General features: G+C 37.1%; 1 protein-coding gene and 1 pseudogene across 12 annotated transcripts in view; one reads left to right on the forward strand and one right to left on the reverse strand.

Moving 5' to 3' along the window:
* Positions 1-26101, forward strand: part of LOC311623129 (small ribosomal subunit protein eS27-like) — a 249116-nt pseudogene that overhangs the window by 152215 nt on the left and 70800 nt on the right. The gene's annotated exons all lie outside the window — the stretch shown is intronic.
* SH3D19 (SH3 domain containing 19) overlaps positions 1-26101 on the reverse strand; it is a 135658-nt gene that overhangs the window by 70274 nt on the left and 39283 nt on the right. For 5 of the 11 annotated variants that reach the window (XM_084884886.1, XM_084884887.1, XM_084884883.1 and 2 more), the window contains exon 2: positions 9559-9598. The exons of 1 other annotated variant lie outside the window; for it this stretch is intronic. In XM_084884886.1, coding sequence (XP_084741012.1) covers positions 9559-9598 — 40 coding nt within the window. Of the gene's footprint in view, positions 1-242; positions 395-9558; positions 9599-11497; positions 11677-26101 lie in introns of those variants that run through there. 5 more of the 11 variants (XM_084884890.1, XM_084884892.1, XM_084884891.1 and 2 more) reach the window with 3 other exon arrangements.

The following is a 26101-nucleotide window of genomic DNA, read 5'->3' on the forward strand; positions in this document are numbered from 1 at the left end:
TAAAAATCATATCTTAGCCCTAATGGGTTTGGCTCAAGGGTTCCAGGTTGGGGGCATGTACCTTGGGGCAGCTGATTGATGTTTCTCTCTCATCGATGTTTCTAGCTCTCTCCCTCCCCCTTCCTCTCTATAAAAAATCAATAAGATATATATTTTTAAAATCATATCATAGAAAAATGATTATAAACTTTTGTTTAGTTAAAAAAAAAAAAAAAAAAAAAAAAAAAAAAAGGTAGCCTTACCTAGCTTGGTTCAGTGGATAAAGTGTCAGCCCTTAAACTGAATGGTCCCGGGTTCGATTCCAGTCAAGGGCACATACCTCTGGCCAAGGTTGGGTCGCATGTGGGAGGCACCAAATTGATGTGTCTCTCTCATACTGATGTTCCTTTCTCTCTGTTTGCCCCCTCTCCTCCACTCTTTCTAAAAATCACTGGAAAAATATCCTTGGGTGAGGATTAACAAAACAAAACAACAACAAAAAGGTAATATACGATACAATGTGCAGTATAATCCAGATTATATTTTATAAAAATACACTAAATAGGCACAGCAGAAAGGCTGAACCACCAATATACCAACAGTAGTTATTATTCAGTGGTTGGACCATGAATAACTTTAATTTTTTTCTTTTTTTAAATAAACTTTCTATAATAAAAATGTATTACTTTGTTCTAGAAAATTTAATCATAATTTATAAGGCTACTGAAATGGGAAAATGTTTACAATATTAACATAGATGAAAACAACAATTTAAAAGCAATATATTCATGAGCCTCTATGTTAAAATAATAGTATGTATAAAAAGATAAAAACCAGAAAGAAATATATCAAAATATAATTGTGATTAACTATGAGAAGGTGGACTTATAGATGATTTTTTCTTTTATATGCTTATTTTTTCCAAATATTCTATCATGAGCATATTCTGCTTTATAATCAAAACAAGTGAATGTAATTTAATTTAAGACAAAAAGAATAATGGTGCTAAAGATAGGAATTTGGCATATAGAAAAATTCTTAGCAGTGTAGTTCAGGTTATTAGGAATTTTTATTTGGAGCTTCTTTAGAATCTGTAACCAAAAGAGAAAGTATTGGGCAATAGATGTCCTATTTAGGTCCTATTTGTCATCCTTTGATAGCATCCCTGGACTGCTTTGACAACCCATTGTGCCAGGAGCAATATTATCTCCAGGAAACAGGTTTACAATTGAGGGGATGTTTGTACTGGGTGGGGAAAAGTAGGTTTACAGTTGTGAGTATGTGAAACACAGAGTTTATTCTTGTATTATTATTTATTAACTAGAGGCCTGGTACATGAAAATTCATGCACTGGAGGGGAGGGGTCCCTTGGCCTGGCCTGCCCCCTCTCACAGTCCGGGAGCCCTCAGGGACAGGAAGCAACCCAGCGATCAGGGAAAGGCGACACCCCCATTACACCTCTGCTGCTGCCACTGCCGGCAGTGCGAGCCTTGGCTGGCCCTGGTTACCTGAGTCTCAGGTGGCTCTGGGCGGCTGGGCAGCTGCCATCCAAGACTTGCCTGCATCTTGGACCAGCCCTGGGCAGCTGGGGGACTGAGGAGACTGGGGGACTCCGGAGGCAGCCACATGAGCGGCCGGGCTACTTTTACCCCATTCCAGCATTCTACTCTAAGTGGGACAATCAAACAAGCGAAACTTTCCTTCTATTCTTTTGTTTTCCTAATCGCCAAAGCATACTGATTCTCAATCCTCCTTTCCATAAGGAGTGAGTCACACAGAAGTCCTTCTTTGGCATGCCTGCCTTTTTTTTTTTTTTTTTGCTGCATTTAAGTGTTGTATAGGATGGGCAGGCTCACTCTATATTTCTGGAAAGCCACTCTACAACTGGAACAAGACTGGAAGTGACAGAAGCTATCACTAGGGCAGAATGCTCTGATTTTGAACAGTGATTTTCAACCTTTTTCATCTCATGGCATATATATATATATATGCCAATTTTACACAAAAAATAGGTATAATTTTGCTTTTTGTTTGTTTTTTTAATATTTTTTTTATTGATTTTTTACAGAGAGGAAGGGAGAGAGATAGAGAGCTAGAAACGTGGATGAGAGAAACACCGACCAGCTGCCTCTTGCACACCCCTTACCGGGGATGTGCCCGCAACCAATGTACATGCCCCTGACCGGAATCGAACCTGGGACCTTTCAGTCCACAGACCGACGCTCTACCACTGAGCCAAACAGGTTTCAGCAAAAAAAATAGGTATAATTTTGATTCATTCACACTGAATGACTATAATTTTATTACCATTGTCCTTTTTTTTAAAAAAAATTTTTATATAATCTAGGAAAAAGCGGTCAGTGCCCCTGACTAGTCAGATATTACGTCTTTTAAAAATTCCTGTGGTAAACCAGTTGAAAATCACTGACCAAGAGCACCTGATCAAAAAGGAAGCCCCAACCCTGAAATCGTATTTTTGGGACCAGGCCTGATTTCTAGGTTGAGAAGGGTTTTATGTATAAAGACAAGATTACATTTTAATCAACAGCCATTTACTGTAACTGAGACAAGAGATGACTGGACTACTGAAAGACTATTTAGCAATTCTGTCCCATACTAAGGTTTTTTCCAGGAATTAGCTAGTATACTTCTATGGTTCAAAGTCCTAATCAATACATTTGAAGAATGTGATATACGTTATGCCAGTAAGAGAAAACATTTTAAAAAATTACTGTCCATATGTACAAGAATATTTATTAGCTGGGGTAAAACCATAAACTAGGGATTGAAATCCACAAAGATGTATACAAAGTGTACTCAACTAAAGGCTATTTAATATATATGTTGTAGAACTTTGTAAATAACTGCTTCTAAATTACACTGAAGAAAAGCAAAGAACTAATATAAAATATAACTAACCCAAAGGAAAGAGAGGAAAGAATTAGGATGAAAAATTTAAGGGCTAGGAGTTCTATGTACTCCCTAGACTGCTGAGAAATGGTTGGCTACAATACCCGTCTTGAGAAAAAGTAATAAAACAGGAGCAGCTGCTGTTCCAGAGTTAAGTCCTGCTGATAGTTTAATTTGAAACAACTCCAGAGAAGCCCCACACTAAGTACTAAGTGCCACACTAAGATGGCTGTGGTAGGCCAGCTGATAAAACTTTTCAATTACCCAACTGATATACCATATAGATGCTTCATTTTCATTCCCATCACACCAGGGGGAAATGCTAAAGTGACATTTCTTAAGACCACAATAAAACAACATTATATAGAATGACATAAAATGCTAGTAATCCTTTCACATCTCCCACTGCAAAAATATTTTTCCCCCTCACAAAACCTGTATACACTTTAATTTTTCACCTCATTTATAGCATTACAGATGCTATAGCTAAAGTAATGTTTCTCTTATAGCTTAGAAAACATAATGCCAGAAAATAATTACACACAAGCTATAGTTTATAGAGGTATAGGAATCAAAACATATGGGCAGGGAAATGCTACAGAATTACAGTAGTTAAACTAAGCCCAGCAGAGCATGTCATATTTTAATAGACATATTTAGAAAGAAGAAAAGCAAAAACAAGTTAAATCTTTTGCTTTTAGCTAATCTATTTAAGTCATAATGTGATGATGATAAAGGGTCAAAATAAAATCTTCAACAACTTTTTAAGATCAACATAAGAGTAATCAATGCAGGGTACCATGACCCCTTCAAATTTTAATGATAAAGTGAGTTCTAACATCACCAGCTATTTTTCTTAGTGTACTGAACTATTTGCTGCATAGATTTCCTGCATGTTGAGCTTAAGTCCCTCCCAGTGTGGGGTGACATTTCAGGCCACACAGGGATGTGGGGGGTATGAGAAACAGGCCCTACTAAACCTGGAGTGGCACCAATCACCATTAAGCTATCTTAGAATTGTGAATAGAAATGTAGAGCATATAAAATTTTAAGACATAATAATTGTGAATGAGAATAGGTGTTCAATAGAAAATTTTTAAAAATCAAACTTGGAAGAAGCAATAGAGGTTTTCTTCCACATGTGTACAGAGATATGAACATGAAGATGTTTACTGCAGCATCGTTTCTATTATGAACTGGAAATGACCCAAATGTTATCAATAAAAAACTGATTTAATAAACAATAATATAAAATTCTAGGTAGCAGTTTAAAAAGTAAATTTATATGTTCTTAAATATAAATGAAAAGAGCAAGTTGATATATGCAAACATAAACTAGTATATCTACACACTACATACACACACACACACACACACACACACAGTATATCCCCATTTCCTAAATATTACTTGGATATATATATACATAGAATATATTTATATGCACATATATATGCACAGAAAACAGTCTAGGATAGACATTAAACCACCAGGCTCTTAACAGTTGCTTATGGAATAAAGGCAGAACCATATATTTCTGTACTATTAAAAATATTTTCATGTGTTACTTGTATAACTTTTAACTGACAAATGGGATAAACATCCACAGAGCAACAAATGGGATAAACATCCACAGAGCAACAAATGGTGCTTCTAGTAAAGGGGACTATAGAAGTGACACTATGAAGAGAGGTGAAATGGGAACAGTATTTAATCATGTTTTTTCTAAACATTCTTGACTTCCTACTTTTTATTTTCTCTTTCAAAAATAATCAAGGAATTTCACTAAATTTTATTACCATGTCCTATAAAAGCTTCTTTATTAATGCCACATGATTCAGGATCTTCTTGAAGGCCTTTTTAATTAATTATGAAAATTTTCAGAGTTTTTAAAGAAGTATAGATAATATTACAAAGTCCATTACTTAGTTTAAGAAATAAATCAGTTTAGATACACTTTAAGTCCCTATGGACTCTCCACTGACTCATTCCTTTGGTAATCAATATCCTAAATTCATTTTATACTTTTCTATTTGGAATTCTCTGTTTTGCTGCCTTTTTGTCACTGCTGTAAATTATTTCCTTTTAGTAGGTAAAACATTTAAGCAAAATAGCTGGTTTTGCAGCCTGAATAAGTCATTGGGATCTATTATTCAGAGTTAGTGAAGTGTTAAAAAAAAAAAAAAAAAAGCTCCTAATTTTCCATTTTTGCCACCAATCCTCACTTTCTCTATTATCTTTAGCTCTTACTTCTTTCTGGATTAGTTTACCAAACTGCCATTCCATAGTACATTTTTCAAGATGTTGTTAATAGCTGTGTCTGGCAAAGAAAGTTAACAAATTCAAACAAAAAAGTTTAAATTCTGTATAGTAAATCTCTCATTTGGAGTTTTATAATGTACTTTAGTATATCAAAGACTCTTAGTGGAATCAGAGTAAAGAAATGTCTCCAATTTTGTTTTAACTCACCATTTCACAAACATTTTTATGCATTTTTATTTCTTGCATATTAATATCCTACAGAAAAATGTTCCATGGAACATTAATTTTGGAAATGCTATGTTTAAACAAATAAGAAAAAGACAAGAATTCAGATATTCCTGATTTGCACATTGGTCAATCAGCAACAAGCAAAATTTAAAAATGCCAGCATCAGAAGAAAAAGCACCCTGTAAGACTTATAAAAAACGCTAAGCATTGTTTTTTTAGCTTGGGTTCTTTGCACTGCACAATACCTCATAAAACTTTTCTTTAACTTGGTAAGAGTTATACTTTCCTTCTTATTTCAGCACCAAAATGAGAGAACAGGCAGATGTCCCAGATTTATTGATCTCTCACTGACAAAGCTATAGGAGTGTCTGTTCTTATGAAAAAAAAAGAAAAAGAAAAAAAGAAATGCATTTCTCTTATCCTTGCTGGGCCCTGAATCTATCATTCTTGCTGCCAAGTGGCCTGAAGAGAACCAACAAACATATGAAAATTAAATGACTTTTTGTTTATATCTTCTTTCTGCTCTATTGATGCAGCAGGTATTAATCTGCTTGATGCATTGCTGGCCTGGCAGGGTAGCCCTGCTCAGCTGAGGATGGCAAGAGAAGAACAGATCACTGCCAATCTCACAGAAAACAATGGCCTTTCTGTCTCAATTGGCTGCCTCCTGCTTACCCCCTACCAGGGATAGAGCCCCAAACCTGGGCATGTATGGATAATGCCCAGTGGCCAGGACCCATTTCTCCTTTCTTTTTTCTTTTTTTTTTAAATATATATTTTTATTGATTACAGAGAAGGGAGAAAGACAGAAACATCAATGGTGAGAGAGAATCATTGATAAGTTGTCTCCTGCACACCCCCTATTGGGTATCAAGCCCACAACCTCAGGCATGTGTCCTGACCGGGAATCGAATTGTGACCTTCTGGTTCACAGGTCAACACTCAATCACTGACCCACACCAGCTGGGCAGGACTTTACTTCTTGATGTTACTGTTACAAACATTCAACAATAGTCAGGGGCAAGCTTTTGAGGATCAAGTTCTCCCCAATTTGCAAGGGGAAAATATTGGCATTTCCCTTTCTCTCTTGGAACTACATTTGGCATTTATTCAACAAACATTTATTTAACAGGGGCTTATTTAGACCAGGCACTCTATTAATTAAGCTAGGGTTACTAAGACTAATAGCATGATCCTTAAAAATCTAACAGTATAAACCAGAGATTAACAAATAAAATATTTGCTGAATACACTCAAGAGAACCAAAACACTGCTGAAGTAGAACTATGAAGATTTGATTGACCTTAGAATAAACATGCTCTGAGATTGGGAATGTAAGTTCAAAACAATGGGTGCTCCATGCTCATGAAGTTGGAGACTTTTCTTGTTTTCTCTTGTATCCTGAGCCTGGATTAGGGCCTCTCAGCAAATACTTCCTGGCTATGGATTGTACACAGGGCTGCAGCCATGTGTGAGCCTTTTCTAGTCTACCTTTTCCTTGACAGAGTTTCCTCACATGTGGTCCATTCCATCTTTGACCAGCTATGTCACAAAAGCCATCCACACCCCCAACGTTCCACCCACAGATTCACATCCTGCCCTCTGGGACTTCATGGAACACACAGAACAGTTCCTTCCACTGCTACTTTTTATTTTGCAAATTTTAAGTCTACAGAAAAGTTAAAGAAACTGTACAATCAACACACATATACTTTTCATCTAATCACCAATTATTGATATTTTCCCATATTTGCTCTGTTTTACCTCTTACCGTGTTTTTGTTGTCATGAATCATCTGAGAATATGTTGCAAACATAAGACTACATCAGACCTAACACTTCAGCATATATTTCCTAAAAATAAGAACATTCTACCACGTAACAGCATCCCTATCATACATCTAAAAAGGTAATATTAATAAATTACTATTGGGGTGCTCTCCCACCCAGGCACATGACCACACCTTTCCCTTCCTCCTCTTCTCCAACAAGCATGCATTTCCTAAACTCTAAGGGTCCCCAGGAAACTTACAACCAGGGAAGCAATGGACAGAGGAGTCTCCTCTGGGCTAACCCCCTGGACCTGTCTCCAGGGCCTCTTTCCTCTGGTTCTCCAGCGAGCGGACATCCGCCTCGCCAAGGCTCACTTCTTTCCCACAGCGTTTCTAGCGAGCCAAAGCAGCCCTGTCCAGTCTCTTTTCTGTTGCTTTTTATATCCTAAGCCCTTCCTTGTTTCACTGTCCCAGCTTTAAAATGGACTCTCAAAAAAACCCCAAAACCATTATCCAAAATGAAATTCACATTAACATTTTCTTAATTATTCCCCAAAGTGTTTTCTTTTAAATCTGGATTTTAAAATTCCAGATTAAAAAGAAATTCTGTCTGTTTTTAATCTTGAATATTTTCCCAGCCTTTTTGTATATTTCATGACATTATTTTTCTTTTTTGCCAGGACTATAGCTATACAAGTACTAGCTACATGTACTGCTGATGCATTATCTGGAATCACATACTAATGATGATATATAGTTGACCACTTGATAAAAAATGTGATCACCAATTATTTTTATTGGAAAAGTATATTTCTCTTTTAATAATTAAAAATGGAATAACATATAGTAAGACAGTGTGAATATCTATTCCTCCAACAACTTTTTGCCCAAGTTTTAGGAGCCTCTGATGATTCTTGTCTGAATCAACTATTATAATATAAATTATAAAATTATAACTTGCTGATTCTATTATTTTTTTCTACATGAATTAAAAAAAAAAGCCAATGTGTTAGAATCCATTGTTACTGAGACATCAGCAGATAAGTGAATTAAAAAAGTGTGGTACATCTACACAATGGAATATTATGCTGCTGTAAAAAGGAACTCCTACTATTTGCAACAGCATTGATGGACCTGGAGAGCATTATGCTAAGCCAGTGGTCAGCAAACTGCGGCTCACAAACCATATGCGGCTCTTTGGACCCTTGAGTTTTTAGCAAAGCCAGCTTAGGAGTACCCTAATTAAGTTAATAACAATGTACCTATCTATATAGTTTAAGTTTTAAAAATTTGGCTCTCAAAAGAAATTTCAATTGTTGTACTGTTGATATTTGGCTCTGTTGACTAATGAGTTTGCCGACCACTGTGCTAAGCAAAATAAGACAGTCAGAGAAAGATAAATATCCCATGATCTCACTCATTTGTGGAATATAATGAACAACATAAACCGATGAACAAAAACAGATCCAGAGACAGAGAAGCATTGATCAGACCATGAAACCTCAGAGGAAAGGCAGGGGAGGGGAGGGGAATGGGGGAGAGATAACCAAAGGACTTGTATGCATGTATATAATCATAACCAATGGACAAAGACACCAGGGGGGTGAGGCATGAGTGAGAGGAGGGATTGGGGAACAATGAGGGGATGGGGGGTAAGGACACATATGTAATACCTTAATCAATAAAGAAAATTTTTTTATTAAAATACTAGAGGCCCGATGCACAAAATTCATGCAAGAGTATGCTTTCCTTCCCCTGGCTGCTGGCACTTGGGACCCAGGCTTCCCTCACAACCCTAGCTTCATCTGGAAGGATATCCAGTCTAATTAGCATGTTACACTTTTATTATTATAGGCTAAAGGCCCGATACACAAAATTCATGTATGGGGGGCATCTCCTCAGCCCAGACTGTACCCCCTCCAATCCAGGATCCCTCTCACAATTCAGGACTGGCTCATAACTGCTCACCTGCCTGTCTGATTGCCTCTAACTGTCCCCCTTGCCAGCCTGACTGCCCCTAACCACCTCTGTCTGCCAGCCTGATTGCCCCTAATTACCCCCCCCAATCCTGGTCACCCCAACTGAACCCCCACTGGCCTGGTCGGCCCCAACTGCCCCTCCCTCCCCCTGCTGGCCTGGTTACCCCCATCTTCTCCCCCCTCCTGCCAGTCTGGTTGCCCCATGCAGCCTGCTGTTTGGTCATTACTGTGAGGGCATCCTGACCAATTTGCACATTACCCTTTTATTAGTATAGATTTTGTTTAGAGAAATTTCCCTGTAAAGCATCTTTAATGCCATAGAAAATTCAAATATATAGTAACTTTAAAAGGGATATATGCATTGTTTCCAAACAATACTTTTCAAACGTGAAGATTTATGCAGAATTATTAAATATTTTAAGTTCATACCTTGAAGAACGATGCTCTGGTTTATTTCGTTCATTGCGATCTGTAAAGTAAGAAGATGATTACATGCCAAAATGCTCTTTAGAAGCCCTGGAAAAGTTCTTAAATACCAGCTCCCATACCATTACATTTCATAAGAACTGCTCAAGGGTTACTGTATCTTCTTATGTGTAAGACTGTTTATTAGCCGAAACTGGTTTGGCTCCATGGATAGAGCGTCAGCTTGGGGACTGAAAGGTCCCGGGTTCGATTCTGGTCAAGGGCATGTACCTTGGTTGCTGGCATATCCCCAGTAGGGGGTGCGCAAGAGGCAGCTGATCGATGACTCTCTCTCATCGATGTTTCTAACTCTATCTCTCTCCCTTCCTCTCTGTACAAAATCAATAAAATATATTTAAAAAAAAAAAAAGACTTTATCAGAGTTAAGAGGGTTTGTCTGACAGAAGAGGTAGAAAGGACACAGAGAAAGACAAGCATATACAGTTTTCATGGTTGTTTAAAACTGTCTACTTTGAAAATATATCATTGCATGTATTATTTCATTTCAAAGATCTTTGCTGTTTTAAACACTTTACTAAAAACCAAAACAAATTTTGCTACGGAAAAAAGTAAGGAAATTGAAAAACCACAAATTACTCAGCTCCAAAAAATTATTCCATGAATCATGGTTGGCAAAAACTTCTAACAGAATGAGGAGGGGAAAAAATCAGCAGTCAGCTACAGCAACATCTGCAAATACACCAAGACCAGTACAACCTCATCCTTAACTCTCTATCACCCAGAGCAAGTTGTATTTCAATGTTTGAAAGATAATTAAGTCTAATGTGCTTTAGGGCAGTAGGGGCTATTTCTCAATCCATCCCCCAGAGAACATTTGGCAGACATTTTTTTTTTTTTTTTGTCACAGCTAGCATCTAGCGGGTACAGACCAGGGATGCTGCTAAACTTCCTACAACGCACCCTACAACAAAGAATCATCTCATCAAAATGTCAACTATGCTAAGGTTGAGAAACCCTGCTTGAGGGTAAGAGACAAAAGCTTACTGCTTAAAGTTTTCATAAAGTGCCTTTTCGGGATGCTATAAAATGTTATCAATCATCTGTAAGACTATTATATATAAGAGAAAGAACCACAAAACCCACAGGTTGTCTTTTTCTACTCTAAATAACTTTTTTTTTTCCAGTACATGCTCAAAAATAAATAAGATCAGTGTTAAGGGAAAACTAACAGTAGAAAGTAAAGTGTAAGCCACAATAAAATCCGATGCAATGTTGTCATAATATAGTTTTCCAAAGTATCTTCTAAGTTATTATTATCATAATAAAATTTAACCCTAAAACAAAGAGCAGACAGGAATTCTTTTGTTCCCCTTAATTTTATTGCTGATGGAGCAGCATAAGGATGATGAGAACGTACTGTAAAACTTCTGGAGAGAATTATGGAAGAAAAGGAATCAAATTTACATAGTTAAATGTATATATCGATTCTTTCTGAATGGTTCATGATAATTAAGAAATGTTTCTAAACCAATGAGTCAGTACACAGGAAAACACTGTTGTTTGAAAGACTAACAAGGAGGAAGCCTCGCAAGAAAATATGTTTGTTTAGATATAATGCCAGCCCAAACACATACTGTTAATATGCTTCTAGCTCCAATTTCTCTATACAGTGACTTAGTGTCACTGACGCTTTTAAAACTTTTGTTTTAATTTAACTTGGTTTTACATTGCCCTTAAATAAAAATACCAGGGTTTTTCATTGTTAAATCCTAAAAATGTAGTCACAGAAATACAACACACATTTTAACCATATTTTCAATCATTCCTCTTCAGCTGTTAGCCTGCTAGTTTTGTTAACGAAAGTAAAATATAATGTCTCAAAGTAAAGCTAGAAACTGGGTGCAGATCAGCTATCCTCCGATAACAAAACAACTTCTCTTACCTGTGGCAAACGATGAGCTCAAAGTCTGCCCGTAATACCGTTTGTTGTGGCTGTGATCCTAGTTTCCTACAGTTTACTCAGGCAAACTCCCCCATCCTCCCAAATCTTCCTAGTGGTACAGCACACGAGAGGAGGGGAGAAACAGAGTCACAATGCGTGTAAACAAGACTCAGCATCTGAGGGCTTCCCTGAAGGGCCTGTTCTGATTGGCAGAAGTGCTATGACCAGTCTGCACAGCTGGAATTCAGCCACTCAGGAAGCACATGCTCATAGCTCTCCTTCATTCTTGGTTAAAAACAGGAAAATTTATAGACATTTTATACTTTCTGAAATAAGTAAATACAAAAATGCCTTCCCACAGTACTTTTCTATGGAACTAATAATTCAAGTCCAAGAAAGTATATTGGTAATCTGTTGAAGCACATTTTAAACATTTCCTCTCAAATTCACTGTTATATATTACATTTATATGTAAAAAGGCATACTCAGTATTTGTAAGCTATTACTCCTAAATCCCACATAAATTATCCATTACTCACAATATTCCCAACCTCCACCTCTTAACAAATTAAAATACATGTTTTTGATGTAATCTTTTTTCTCAAAGTATGCAAATAATTAGACTTCTAATTTTGCCATAAGCCATCTTTTAGCTTGAATACATATAAATATGTACCGTATTGTGTGTATGTTATATGTCTGTGTCTACACATATTTTTATATACTAATTTTATATTTTTTAAACCAAGTAGTTTTTATGACAGCCAAGAATATTGTGTAATTGTTAAGAAACACATTAGTGGTAATGCTGAGTTTCTGGCAAAATAATATGTGGTTGTTATTTTGGTCCAAAAGACAAGGCCGAAAAAAACAAAGCACTGAGGACAGATTCAAGATCTGTGTCTTGCCAATTGTGGGGGGAAAAACACACCAAAACACCAAAAACATTTGGATAAAGTCCCCGAAAGTAAAATAATAACTGACCTATAGCAAACATAAAAATTTAATCTTGTTCTGTGCAGTGCTATAAGCATATGGATCTTATTTATTTCAAATCAAGTACTTTTTGGCACATTCTCCTTCCCATTTTTAATTCAGAGTTTCTGATTTTTAAGTAATTAGAAGAAAACATACTTGCAAAGGCTTCCTGAACTTCTTCATACTTGGAAATCATATAAGTGAACATACTAGCCTAAAGTCTCACCATTTCTACACACAGAAAAGTTGTTTAGCTCTATATTTAATTATTTTTTTTTTTTGCAAGAAACTTCCTTATCACTGTTTATTCCTTCTATGTCCTCTCCTACCTCCAGCTCCCTCCCCTCCTGCTCTAATTCTAATATTTGGTTGCCAAATGCTGCACATTTTCTGTGGACAATGCACTCACTCCAGGGGCCCACCAAGCTGAGCATAATGATTTAGGTCAAAGATCAGCAGTACAATCTCAATGTGAAGGTCAGCATGGCTGAATGGCCATGTAAAAGTCTGCTGGTTTTTGCAGCTATATGTCATAGACACATACAAACAGGGCATGAGAGTACTTGCATTCCCTATCCCTACTCATCCATGTCTCCTGGTTAATAAAGCTAATTGAGGAAATGGAAGAATACCCTGCTAGTAGAACAAAGGCAGAAAGTAAGGCAGAGCAGGTACAAAGGGTGTTGGTGGTGATTGTATGTGTGCATATGTGGGGAGAGGTAAAGGAGGCAATGAGGAAACCCACAGTACATCAAAGGATGACTGAGGATCAGGAGAGAGACAGGAAGCTGCACCGAGTCAGTATCTCTGTGTAAAAATGCCGTATTACCCAAATTTTCCTGCCATGATGCCTTCTGGTTCTAAGTAGTCTGGTAATACATGATTCTAACGTTTATGTATTTAGGTGGTATGCCACTTACTATAGAAATGGGCCCCTGTTCTGGCAGGGACAACTTTTTGAGAAAGGTTAGACAGATTCTACTGATGTGTAACTCAGGGTGACTGAATCAAATAATATGACAAACACTTTAATATGAAGATGACAAAAATGGAAATGCTATTTTTTGCTTTGATTAAAACTAAGAAGAATAGCCAACTCAGAATTTCTGAGAATCTATTGTATGACACATAGGCTTTAATGATTTGACTTAGATCACTTAACTGAAGAGAAAATCAAACTCCAGAGGGGTAGGAACTTAAACTGCTAATTTAATTTGTCAGTGAAAAGTCCTAAATCGTTCTTTGAAATTAATGGGAAGACTCAGTCTGCATGAGTGAATATAACCAGACATACTTGCAATAGGCTACAAAGTGGTATAAAAGAATTTGTCTTATGCAAACTGGAGTACTGAAATATCTCTTTAGAATGAGAATTATCTATGAGGGGATTCTGCATCACATTCTCAAGCATTACTCTCAAACGCCAGCTTGAGTGTAAATACAGTATATTAAATTTTTTTTAAAAAAGATCAACCCTATATTAATGTTTTGCAACATTCAGTATTAGCTAAAGGATCCACATAATCTAAAAAGGAATTCTTTGCAGCTATAATATCTATAATATACCTCTTTACTTATAATAAACAGAATAAATAAAACAATTAATCCATCCATTACAAGACAAGATATCCAAGTTTCTAGACTCTTACTTTGATGACTCTTTTCTTTTTTTTTTATTGTTTATGATCTCACATAATTGTCCTTATTCCCCCATTCCCATCCCAAACCCCTCCCCAGATATGCCTCCCCCCCACCCCCATTGTCCATGGCCACTGGCTAGGCCCATATGTATGCACACAAGTCCTTTGGTTGATCTCTTCCCCTTACCCCCATCCTCCCCTACTTTCCCTCTGAGGTTTGAGAGTCTGATCGCTGGTTCTCTTTCTCTGGGTCTGTTTATGTTGTTCATTATTTCCTCTAGATGTGTGAGATCACGTGATCCAAGAAATACTCTTGTAAGAACCTAAACTTCAACAAGCCATAATGGTTGTGCTGAGAGGCAAATGAATCAGTCTGTAGTGAGTTCCTTTCTGGGCCAACAGTTCTTTTGAGTCCCAATTTCAATGCCAGATAGTTCCTTATGTGTGCATGCCAGCCATGATATTTCAGATCTGGTTGGTGGACAAATGGTGGTAATGCAGGTCTGCCCGTCTCTGGTTTGATCCTGGGCATCCTTCAGCAACCCTTGATGACTCTTTAAAAGATAACAAACTGGATCTACTCAAATAGAACGTGGATGGAATTTGCTAAAACATTTAAATGATTCTTATATTTAGGCAGAGAAAATTGCAAACTCATGTCTACTTGAAAAGAAGCTAGTGGTCACTCTATAATAATACTGACACCAAGCAATACCTAATCACCTCTCCTTTCTAATTCCACTTCATCATCCTTGCTCTGATGGATTTCAAAATTGATTTTCAGTCACTTTTAAGACTCTCACAGTGACTAGTATGTTTCTCTTTTATATGGCAGGTTTTCAATAAATATAATTATTGTTATTAGCACTATCTCTTTTGTTTTAAAATACTAAGAAATGAAAGGCAATTTCTGTGAGTTACCACCTTAGGAGAGAAATGAGGCATAATATAGAGAAGTGTACATGCCCTCTGCCCACACTTAAGGGTAAGTGGAAAAGTTTGTTCTACAACACTCAATATCGACACCTTTCATGAGCAAAACCAGCTAGGGCCTCCTCTTCTACTTTAAAGGACACTTATGATTACATTGGGTCCCCAGTATAATCCAAAATAATGTTTATGCCAAGGTTAGTTGATTGGCAACCTTAATTCCCCCTTGTCATAAATATACACAGTCACAGACTCTAGGGATTAGGACTCAGGCATCTTTGAGGGGAAAGCTTTATTCTTCCTGCCACATCCTATCTGAAATCTCATACTATCTTACCACTCACTTTACAGCACACAATAGTGTGTATTATTATTTAAGGTTTTAGGCAAGTGTCTGTTCACTTACATCTAATCAGTGTGTCTGAGGAAGGCAACCTGTCTTAGACTTTGCTCACAATCAGCCCTCTGTAAATGTTTGTTGATAATGGTTACTCCAATTCCCTCCCAATCCCTTTTCTGCCCTGCATCCTTTGGGCTGTAGAAGGTTCACTGACATATCTGATATTGATGAACAATATGTATTCCTAATAATTCCTACACATAATTTACTTTTTATAAACACAGTAATAATTTGAGTCACCTTTGTCCTAAAATGAATCACATTTGGTTTAGTCTTTTACCTCAAAGTAGCTCTCACCAAATTATACCACACTTAGGAGAGAAAAACCCAGCACATTTGAATTGGAAGAAGAATCAGCTACTTAATAATAGGCTGCTAGTTCTTTTTAAAAATTCTTTTTTCAAATAGTTCAACTGAATAGTTTTGATTGTTGAGTTCAACTAACTATTGAATTAGACTTTTTATGACTTGGGGGTTTTTTTGTTAGTAGTTTCAGAAATGAAAAATCCGAGCCACCACCTGTACTGCCCCTTTTCACCCCAAGGTGAATTTCGGTAGAGGCTTAGGAAGATGGACATTTCATCAGCGCCACTCAAGTTGTGGGAAGCAAGGTAGCGAGGGGAGCAGAAGCAGAATTAGGACAGATCGCCATCAACCCTCCTTACCTGATGCTCCCTAACGATTCCCTTACCTTAATAATTACTTTCATGCCTCTGTTTGTTACAAAATCTCACTATTTTTCATCACATGGAACTTATGATTTAAGGAAGGATAAAAGGATCTTTTAAATATAAATCTTACTCCTGCCAAATTAAAAATATTAGGCCTATATTTAAAATATAGGTCATTTCCATAGCTTTTTCTAAAGGAGCCATACATTTTACCAGGAATAAGATATGCTATAAGAAAGGTAACCTAAGAAAGTATGGATGAAAAAGAGGCCATATACTAAACCTGACAAGCTCAGGGGAGGCCTGCCTTGTGGCCTTACAAACTTACACTCAAAGCAATCACATTGGATGGTCTGAATATAAAACTTCTTAACTAAGGAAATCATGTTGGGTACACCAGTACTAGGCCATAATCTTTCTCGACAAAGGTCAATCTTTACCTTACCTGAGCCTGTTTACTGTCTTTTTTTCATCTAAGATAACATACTTTTGAAATACTTACATAATCCCTTCTTCCAGCCGCTTCTGGGCACAGTCTCCTACCAGAGCAAGACCGCACAGAACCTCTCATTGTTACCTTGTTCCTGGAATACCATCTCTATGTGCTGTAAGTGTTCATTGTTAACTATCCTATATTCACCAGTATAAAAGAAGTATTTGCCTTCTTTTTTTGTTTTGTTCCTTTTTCTTTTAAAAAAAATATATATTTTATTATTTTACAGAGAGGAAGGGAGAAGGATTGAGAGTTAGAAACATCGATGAGAGAGAAACATGGATCACCTGCACACTCCCTACTGGGTATGTGTTTGCAACTAAGATACATGCCTTTGACCAGAATCGAACCTGGGACCCTTGAGTCTGCAGGCTGATGCTCTATCCACTGAGCCAAACCGGTTAGGGCTTTTTTTGTTCCTTTTTCCATTGATTTTTGGATCAAATCCAAGACCCTTCCAGGCTTGGGCCAACACTCTTAACTACCAAGCATGCTAGCTTCTTTATGCAGAGCCAATTGTACAAAGTAAAACTTTATTATGATATCTGTGAATTAATCAGAAATAAAGGAAGAGGAGACAATAAGAACGGGCATTTTGCCCTTTAAGGAAAAAAATTTTTTTTTTACCCTAACAGCTGAAAAATTAACCAGTGGTTAAATGTTATCTATCCCTTGATACCAGAAATAACTATTCAAATATTTGTTTTCTGGATTCTTATGAAAGAAATTCATACCATCCTAAAAATATAGAGGCGGATTTCAGTTTTTTCATTCATTCATCCTACTCTGAAAATTCATTTTATTTAGATTTCTTGAGTCTCAAAAAATGACTCTAAGAGCTTAGTATGCACAGGATGAATAAGGATGGGGAAAGAATTCAAGGAATGGACTTCAAGGAATGGGAAAGACCCACTCCTTGGCAGTTTTTCATCCTGAAGGAACTGCCTCTGTCTGCCTTTTAGTTCTCTTTCTCCCTTCCGCTGTTTACTTTTAGGGCTTATTTATCACTTTTGTCAGAAGCTGCATTGGGAAAAGTTTTCACTGTAACTTTTGGTATAAAAAGGCTAAAAGAGAAAGAGGCTGGAGCCACTGGGTAAGGGAAGTTTTGGAAGTTATTTATGAGTACATTCCTGTCTGACCAGTAATAAACAAGAAAAAAATCTTACAGAATTAAAAACTCCATATTGGACAAAGGACAATTAATCTTTTAGATAATTCTACTCACGGTATTATGAACTCTACAAATATTCTGTATCACTGATATCATCATGATAATAGAAAACATTATTGAATACTTAATCATAGTCACAACCTTATTATCCTTTAGGTCCCACTTACTTAAGAGAGATTCTACACAGTTGAAAAATATAATGAGACAGTTGGAGGAAGCCAAGCTTTCTGCCTGCTCTTGCCAGCTTAAGCTTCCACTCAAGGGTACAAAGTTTTAATTATAGAAGGTAAACAAATCCAAACAGAAACGGCTGCCGTCACGGAGTGAGCAGGAGGCTTGGCTCTGCAAAATGAGCAAATATCAGAAATAACTGTAACCAAAAGACTCCGTCATCTGTGGAGAAGCAGGAAACAAAGAGAAAGCCACAGTATTCCAATACCAGGAACCTCATTCTGATGTAAGGCTCTGCCAACCATTTTTACATGGATGAGGATTTTTCTCATCTGAATCTCCAAACGGAGATTTTTATCCACAGTGTGACAGTCTTGATCTCTAATCTAAAGTGATAAAAAGAAAAAAAAATTTCTTTTAATTAAGAAAGTGTAAAGCCACCTCCAGCTCTTGCTGCATCATCTTACCTTGGGATAGAGAATATATTCTCTGGACAACACAGTGCTTCTGGCAAATTCAAGCCCACCCATCATCTTCTTCTCTGCTTTATTTACGAACTTCCATCCACACAACTACCTTAAAAACACTACCGAAGCGCTTGCAGGCTTGGCTCAGTGGGTAGAGCATCAAGCTACAGACTGAAGGATCCCCGATTTGATTCCAATCAAGATGCCTGGGTTGCACATGTCTGGGTTGCAGGCTTGATCCCCAGAAGGGGGGCGTGCAGGAGGCAGCCAATCAATGATTCTCTCTCATCATTGATGTTTCTTTCTCTCTCTCTCTCTCTCTCTCTCCCTCTCCCCTCTCTGCAATCAATAAAAAATGTATATATTTTTAAAAACACACACACTACTGAACACAGGAGAAAGCCAACTGTCTCATTATGTTTTTCAACTGTGTAGAATCTCTCTTAAGTAAGTGGTCCGTTCTGATTTTTCATAGTTGTAAAGATACATAGGATCTTTGAGTGAGAAGAGACCTGAGAGACATTGCCATTTTTGCTTTGAAGCCTTACTTGATTTTTCACAGGGAGAAATAATGCTCAATCTCCCCCATCCCTAACCCTCACACACACAGTGCCTCGTATTATACCTGTTGGCACATATCACATTTTGCCTTACATTGTAATTCTCCTTATGTATGTCTTTTTAAAAATATATATTTTATTGATTTTTTTACAGAGAGGAAGGGAGAGAGATAGAGAGTTAGAAACATCAATGAGAGAGAATCATTGATCAGCTGCCTCCTGGGGATGTGCTCGTAACCAATGTAATGCTTGATCGGAATCGAACCTGGGACCTTTCAGTCCGCAGGCCGATGCTCTATCCATTGAGCCAAACTGGTTTTGGCCCTTTATGTATGTCTTATTGCTTCGACTATTATAAGTTCAAGACAGGGCCTTTATACGTCTTATAATGCAAGGCAGAGAACCTTACACACAGTAGATATAATGTAAGTATCACTGAGTAATATACTGGTGTGGATCCTCTCCATCACCTCTGCAAATTAGAAATCAGCTGAGCTAAAAAGCCCTTGTATTGTTTGTGTTTCTCTTGGGGGTGGCAGGATGGGGAGCGATTATTATTAATTCATAGAGAAAGAGATTGGGCATTGCCATGTAAGGCCTCCAATAATTTCAACTTAGAGTGAAAGCATTTTAAAGTCCTACTTCAGAGTTAAAGAATTCATAAAAACTTTACATTCATGTAATAAAAAATGTACGATTTGGGAGATGGAGAGAAAGTTATCACAAAGAAGTAGAGGAAGTTACACAAGGGAGTCACTTGTGTGGTTCCCAGGTCACAGAAAACAGCTGAGATGAATTCAAGACTTGGCTATCAGCATAACAACAACAACGACAGCTATTATTCATAAGTGTTTACTACATTACAGGAATTCTTAATATATTCCCATTTAATCTTCACAGAAGTCCCATGATGCAAGTCTTTTCCATTTTATTAATAAGAAAGCAAAGCCTCAGAGAAGTTAAATAAAAAGGGAGCATGTATTTTCAATTTGGATGTGAGGAATCCCAAAGTCCCTGTTCTTTCCACTACATCAGAGGTCTGGAGGTCTCACTTGTTTGATGAACTACAGGGTAAGTGCATAGGAATTCTGCTCATCACAAGACACACATTTCAGTATTAGATGGTATGTTGTTTAGAGAATGAATCCAGGGCCTCACATTCTTTCCGAATGTCTCTGTGCTTTTCTTTAGCTCCATAAAACATTAAACACCCTCTTATAAATTCCTAAGAATACAGATGATTTTGACTTGGGTGTCTTATGACAAAATAGCTGAGCTGGGAGAATAGCTCCAATTCACTACCTAGTACTATCAATAATCTTAGGCTATTAACATCAAATTTCTAAGCTTGACAGAGTATGGATATAGGTATATGATAATAGGGCCAATTCATTATAAAATTAACAGATTGCAAGGAAAGTTAAATTTTATTATATTGTTTGTTATTAATTCCTGTACACTCAAAATAAAATTAAAAAGATTTTTTTCAGGTGTGCAGCATAGTGGTTAGACAGTTACATAATTTATGAAGTGATCCCCTTGATACTTCTGGTTCCCACCTGGCATAATACATTAATTATTACAGTATTACTGACCATATTTCCCACCAAATGTACCAGTTAATAATGTGGATTTTTTCAATAGATAGCGTTACACATATGTTGATATATATGCAATTTGATATGTAAGCTATTTTGTTGTATTGACAACAAGCTTCAAAAGTTCATATGTCAAATTTTCTGCAGGTAGATATTTTTACACTTAAAAATTTTAAATTTTCAAATAAAAATGTCGAATTTCCTGCCAAAAAAAAAAAGCATTTGCAGAAAGTTTTAATTAATGATTTATTTTGAAGAAAAGTGCTAAATACTTTGGGAAGCTTATGGTGAATATGCTCCATCTCAAGATACTTGTGAACGCTGGTTTAAATGCTTTAAAAGTGATTATTTTGATGTGAAAGACAAAGAATGTCCAGGTCAACCGAAAAAGTTTAAAGACCAATTACAAGCATTAATGGATGAAGATGAGTGTCAAACTCAAAAACAACTTGCAGAAAGATTAAATGTTGCTCAGCAAACAATTCCTGATCCTTTACAAGCAATGGAAAAGATTTTAAAGGGCCGGGACCGGTTTGGCTCAGTGGATAGAGCGTCGGCCTGCGGACTGAAAGGTCCCGGGTTCGATTCCGGTCAAGGGCATGTACCTTGGTTGCGGGCACATCCTCTTGCACAAGAGGCGGCTGGTCGATGTTTCTCTCTCATCGACGTTTCTAACTCTCTGTCCCTCTCAATTCCTCTCTGTGTAAAATCAATAAAATATATTTAATAAATAAATAAATAAATAAATAAATAAGATTTTAAAGGAAGGAAAATGGGTGCCACATCAACTGAATGAAAGACAAATGGAAAACCAAAAAGTCATCAGAAAAATGTTGCTTCAAGGGCATGAAAGAAAGTCTTTTTTGCACTGAAATGTGACTGGTGATGAAAAGTGGATTTATTTTAAGAATCCCAAACACACAAAATCATGGGTTGATCTCCTGCCTCCGCGGCAACGTAAGGAAGTCCAACTAACATTAGTTGGACATCCCCAGAGGGCTCCCAGGCTGCCAGAGGGATGTCTGACTGCCAGCTTAGGCCCGATCCTCTGGGGAGCAGGCCTAAGCAGGCAAGTGGACATCTCCTGAGGGGTCCCTGACTGCGAGAGAGCACAGGCGGGGCTGTGGGATCTCCCTGAGTGCACAAATTTTCATGCACTGGGCTCTAGTATAAATACCCTGTTTCCCCGAAAATAAGACAGTGTCTTATATTATTTTTTGCTCCCAAAGATGCTCTAGGTCTTATTTTCAGGAGATGTCTTATTTTTCCATTGTTAAATGAAAATAAAGGAAATTTATTTCCTGTATACGGTATGGTAGTATGGTAGTTGTCAAAACAAATCAGACAAACTGTGAATCCTACAGTATCAATAATTTACTCATTTATTCAATGACAATCATGTCATCATCTTCTGGAACATCATCATAACAATCCAATTCGTGAATTTCCTGGTGAATTTCTTGTGACTCCATTTCTTTCACAATTAGTGGACCAAATCTCTCATGTTTAGCCTAAGGGGGGCCTTATTGTATTTCACTCAGAAGGAAACCTATAAGTAGGTCTTATTTTCGGAGGATGTCTTATTTTCGGGGAAACACGGTATATAGGACACCAATATGGGTGTTGCAGATTTTCTTTTCAAATATAATGATCCATCTTTTATTGCAATACAAAGTCTACTTTTAATGATGATAGTTAAAATACAGAAACACTGGGTGATAAAAAGGAAGAACTGTAAGATACATTTGCCACATACCAGAAACTGGCTCTGGAGTAGCTTATGTGTAATTTATGTAAACCAGATTTTCCACTATCTTGGGTCTGCCTGTCATTATTATCTAATATTTTCATACTACTCCACACTCAGACTCATGAACACATGTAGAAATATATCTATTTATATCTTTTCAAGGATTAAGAGATGTACCACAGCCAAAACCGGTTTGGCTCAGTGGATAGAGCATCAGCCTGCAGACTGAAAGGTCCCAGGTTCAATTCCGGTCAAGGGCATGTACCTTGGTTGCGGGCACATCCCCAGTGAGGGGTGTGCAAGAGGCAGCTGATCGATGATTCTCTCTCATCGATGTTTCTAGCTCTCTATCTCTCCCTCTTCCTCTCTGTAAGAAATCAATAAATATATATATATAAAAGAGATGTACCACAGGCAATTAAAAAACATGTCTGAGCAACATTTGGTCAAGGGATGCTTTCAGCAATACAGCGATGAAATATAGAACCTATTCCACTTTACCAGAAACCAAAGTAAGGTGTGCTTTCTTTCCACCCAGCCATAGATGAAACACCTGCAGATACAGGTGAGTGACACCGATATTAGTCACTCTCAGAGTTTGCTCTGGCTTAGATCTCTTTGATCTTATCCAGCTCTGGCCCAGAGAAAAAAGGGATAATGTTGATTGTCTTGGGGGATATGAGGTTGAAGAATACAGTTGGAATACAACAAAATCTACTTTCAATAAACAATAAACTAAGAAATCTTCAAAGGCTTCCCAGAGTACAGAGCATTTGATTTGAGCATATCTTTAGGGTGACAAATTTGAGAAGTACATATGGGATGAAGGGCATCTAAGTTTAGGAAAACCATATACCATACAAAAGAAGGTGCATGAAATGGAGGAAAAGTGTTGAATAACTCAGCTGTCAGTAGAACTCAGGGTATAAGGAAAATATATTGATTTATTACAAAGTTAACTCAGGACTACTTGGGGCAGTTCATGAATATTATATGATATCTTAGCATCTGCACTGTTCTGTAGATAATGGAGAAAGTGGTAACCTGTGGGAAGGACTGGAGTGGAGTGGTGCTGAATGAAAGCAGAGAGCACTAACAGCAATATACACCAGGACAAAAAGCCTGACACCACCCCCCCCACCCCCCCCACCCCCCCCCAAAAAAAAGAATAACAGGAAATGAAATGAGAGGGTTTGAATGGAAATAGGCCAGGATTAGGAATGGAAAATATGTGTTGAGGGAGGAAGCAGGAATAATGATATGGTACATGGTGATACAGGCTATCATTAACTGGGGTCAGGAACAAAGCAAGGTGAGGAAGCAGGATGAAAAAATGGGTATGAATATAGTATGATGAGGACATATTAAGTTTGAGACAAGTGAAAAATCACTCAGACTCATTCAAGATGGTCCAATAAGAAGTTACATCAAATTTGCCTTCCTCTAAAAGTGAAATGACAATAAAAATCTGTGTGACACTATAGCAACATTAAAAAAAAAACACCTACCACTGCCAAAACTGGTTTGGCTCAGTGGATAGAGCATCAGCTTGAGGACTGAAAGGTCCCAGGTTCGATTCCGGTCAAGGGCATGTACCCTGGTTGCGGGCACATCCCCAGTGGGAGGTGTGCAGAAAGCAGCTGATGGGTGTTTCTTTCTCATCTATGTTTCTACAATAGCTCTCTATCTCTCTTCCTTCCTCTCAAAAAAGGAAGTCAATAATATATATATATATATATATATATATATATATATATATATATATATATATATATATATAAAGAAAATTAGAATCAGGGTCCAAGACATTAGAAGTTAAACATATACACTCCCCAGAAAACTCCTTGTTAGTTACAAAATAAAAAGTGGGCCCTTGGGCAACCATGGAAGGCGTTCAGATGACCACGTTCAGCTCCTCAGCGCTGCCCAGCCCACTCCACAATTAATTATACCTCAGAACCAGTCAAGGCTTCTTTTATGAGCTGAAGGCAGAACATTACTATCCATATAAAGTTGGTGATCTGCCTGAGAAAACTCTCAGAGTGGGACTTTGGTTTTCAGAGGGACAAAGAGTTGAGTTTAGGGTAGTTTAAAATTTAAGGTAACTTCAGATCCAGAAATTATTGGGAGACAGAGAGGAATGACAGGTACAGCAAACCACTCTCTTTCCAGGTACATTTAACCCCTAGAATGACAACTTTCCTATTTTGGCTATTTTGTGGGCCCGAGCTTGCCTTCCTCCTCTCTTACCAGAAAGCCCACCTGTTGGTCTGTCCCATTCAGAGAAAAACATTTTTTGAAGGAAAAAACCACAACTTATATCAGTTAATTTAGTCTTTTACTCATAAACATGTACCTACAACCAATGATAAACAAACATTTAAGGAAAATTGATACTGTAAAAGAAAAAGACCAAATGTATGATCAATTCTGGATCAAAGGAAAAGAGAATTTAGGGACTAGAAAATATTTTATTCTAATAGGTATCCTCACAAATAAAAAAGCATGTTATACCCATAAAAGAAGAGTCATGGAAATAGGGAAAAACAGTTATTGGAAATTAAATATATGATTGTCCATATAAAAGATTAAGCAGATATAAACAGATGAAAATTGAATTTGTAATGTGAAAGGTAAGTTGAAAGAATGTTAGAGGACACAAAGAGATAGAAAACATAAAAATCAAAAGAGTAGGGGAGAATAGACACAGGAGGCCTACATCCTTCAGAAAATTAGCATTTCAAGAGAAGAAATAGAGATAATAAAGGGAACAAGATACTCAAAGAAATGGCAGGTGAAAAATATGAATGAGAAGTAATCTACCCTGAGAACTCAGTACATAAATGTCTAGAAGGAGATTTATTTTTTAAACATACTCTAAAAATCTGTTAGGAAAATCTATCTCAAGGAGGATGGGCAAAGAAAAGACAAAAAGAAACGTGTTATGGATCTTCCCACTGTGTTAAAATATCTGTAGAGACGGGTTGCTGACAGCCGCATGATAAGCGAAAGTGAACTGCTGGAACAGAAAACTGAAAATCAGGGACAATGAAATAGAGATCGTGGAAATAGGGAAAAGTCTATGAAATATCTATTTACTAGGCATTCAATAAGGAGAAGATTCTGCAATAGGAGATTTAACTTATCAAACACTCTCACCATTGGCCAGCTATTACCAAAGCATAAGGTATATGATTTTTATATATTCAACTTTAAAAAGCTGCTAATATCCACAATGAAATACCATTTGACACTCAACTAGTAAGGCCATAATAAAAAGGCAGAAAACAAGTATGGGAAGGGAAGTGGAGAAAATGGAACCCTCATACACTATTGGTGGAATGTACAATATATGATTGTCCATATAAAAGAGGCAGCCACTTTGAAAAACAGTTCCTCAAAAGGTTAAATATACAAAGGCTTCATATAATCTAGAAATTCTTCTCCTAGTTGTATACCCAAGAGAAATAAAAACATATATCCACACAAAAACTGTACACAAATGTTCATAACAGCCCCAAAATAGAAACAACCCCCAAATCATCAACTGATTAATGGATGAGAAAATGTGGTATAACATACAATAGAATGTTATTAAGTACCGATACATGCTATAAACAAATGAATTTTGACAGTATTATGTAAGTAAAAGAAGGCAGTCACAAGGAGACCACATATCGAATGATCTCATTTTATATAGAATGTCCAAAATATGCAAATTCTCTTTCTCAAAGGAGAGAAAGTAGATTTGTGATTGCCTGGGGCTGGAGGAGGT

Source organism: Pipistrellus hanaki, assembly GCF_964339955.1.
Source record: "Pipistrellus hanaki genome assembly, chromosome: 5".
Classification (NCBI taxonomy): Eukaryota; Metazoa; Chordata; class Mammalia; order Chiroptera; family Vespertilionidae; genus Pipistrellus; species Pipistrellus hanaki.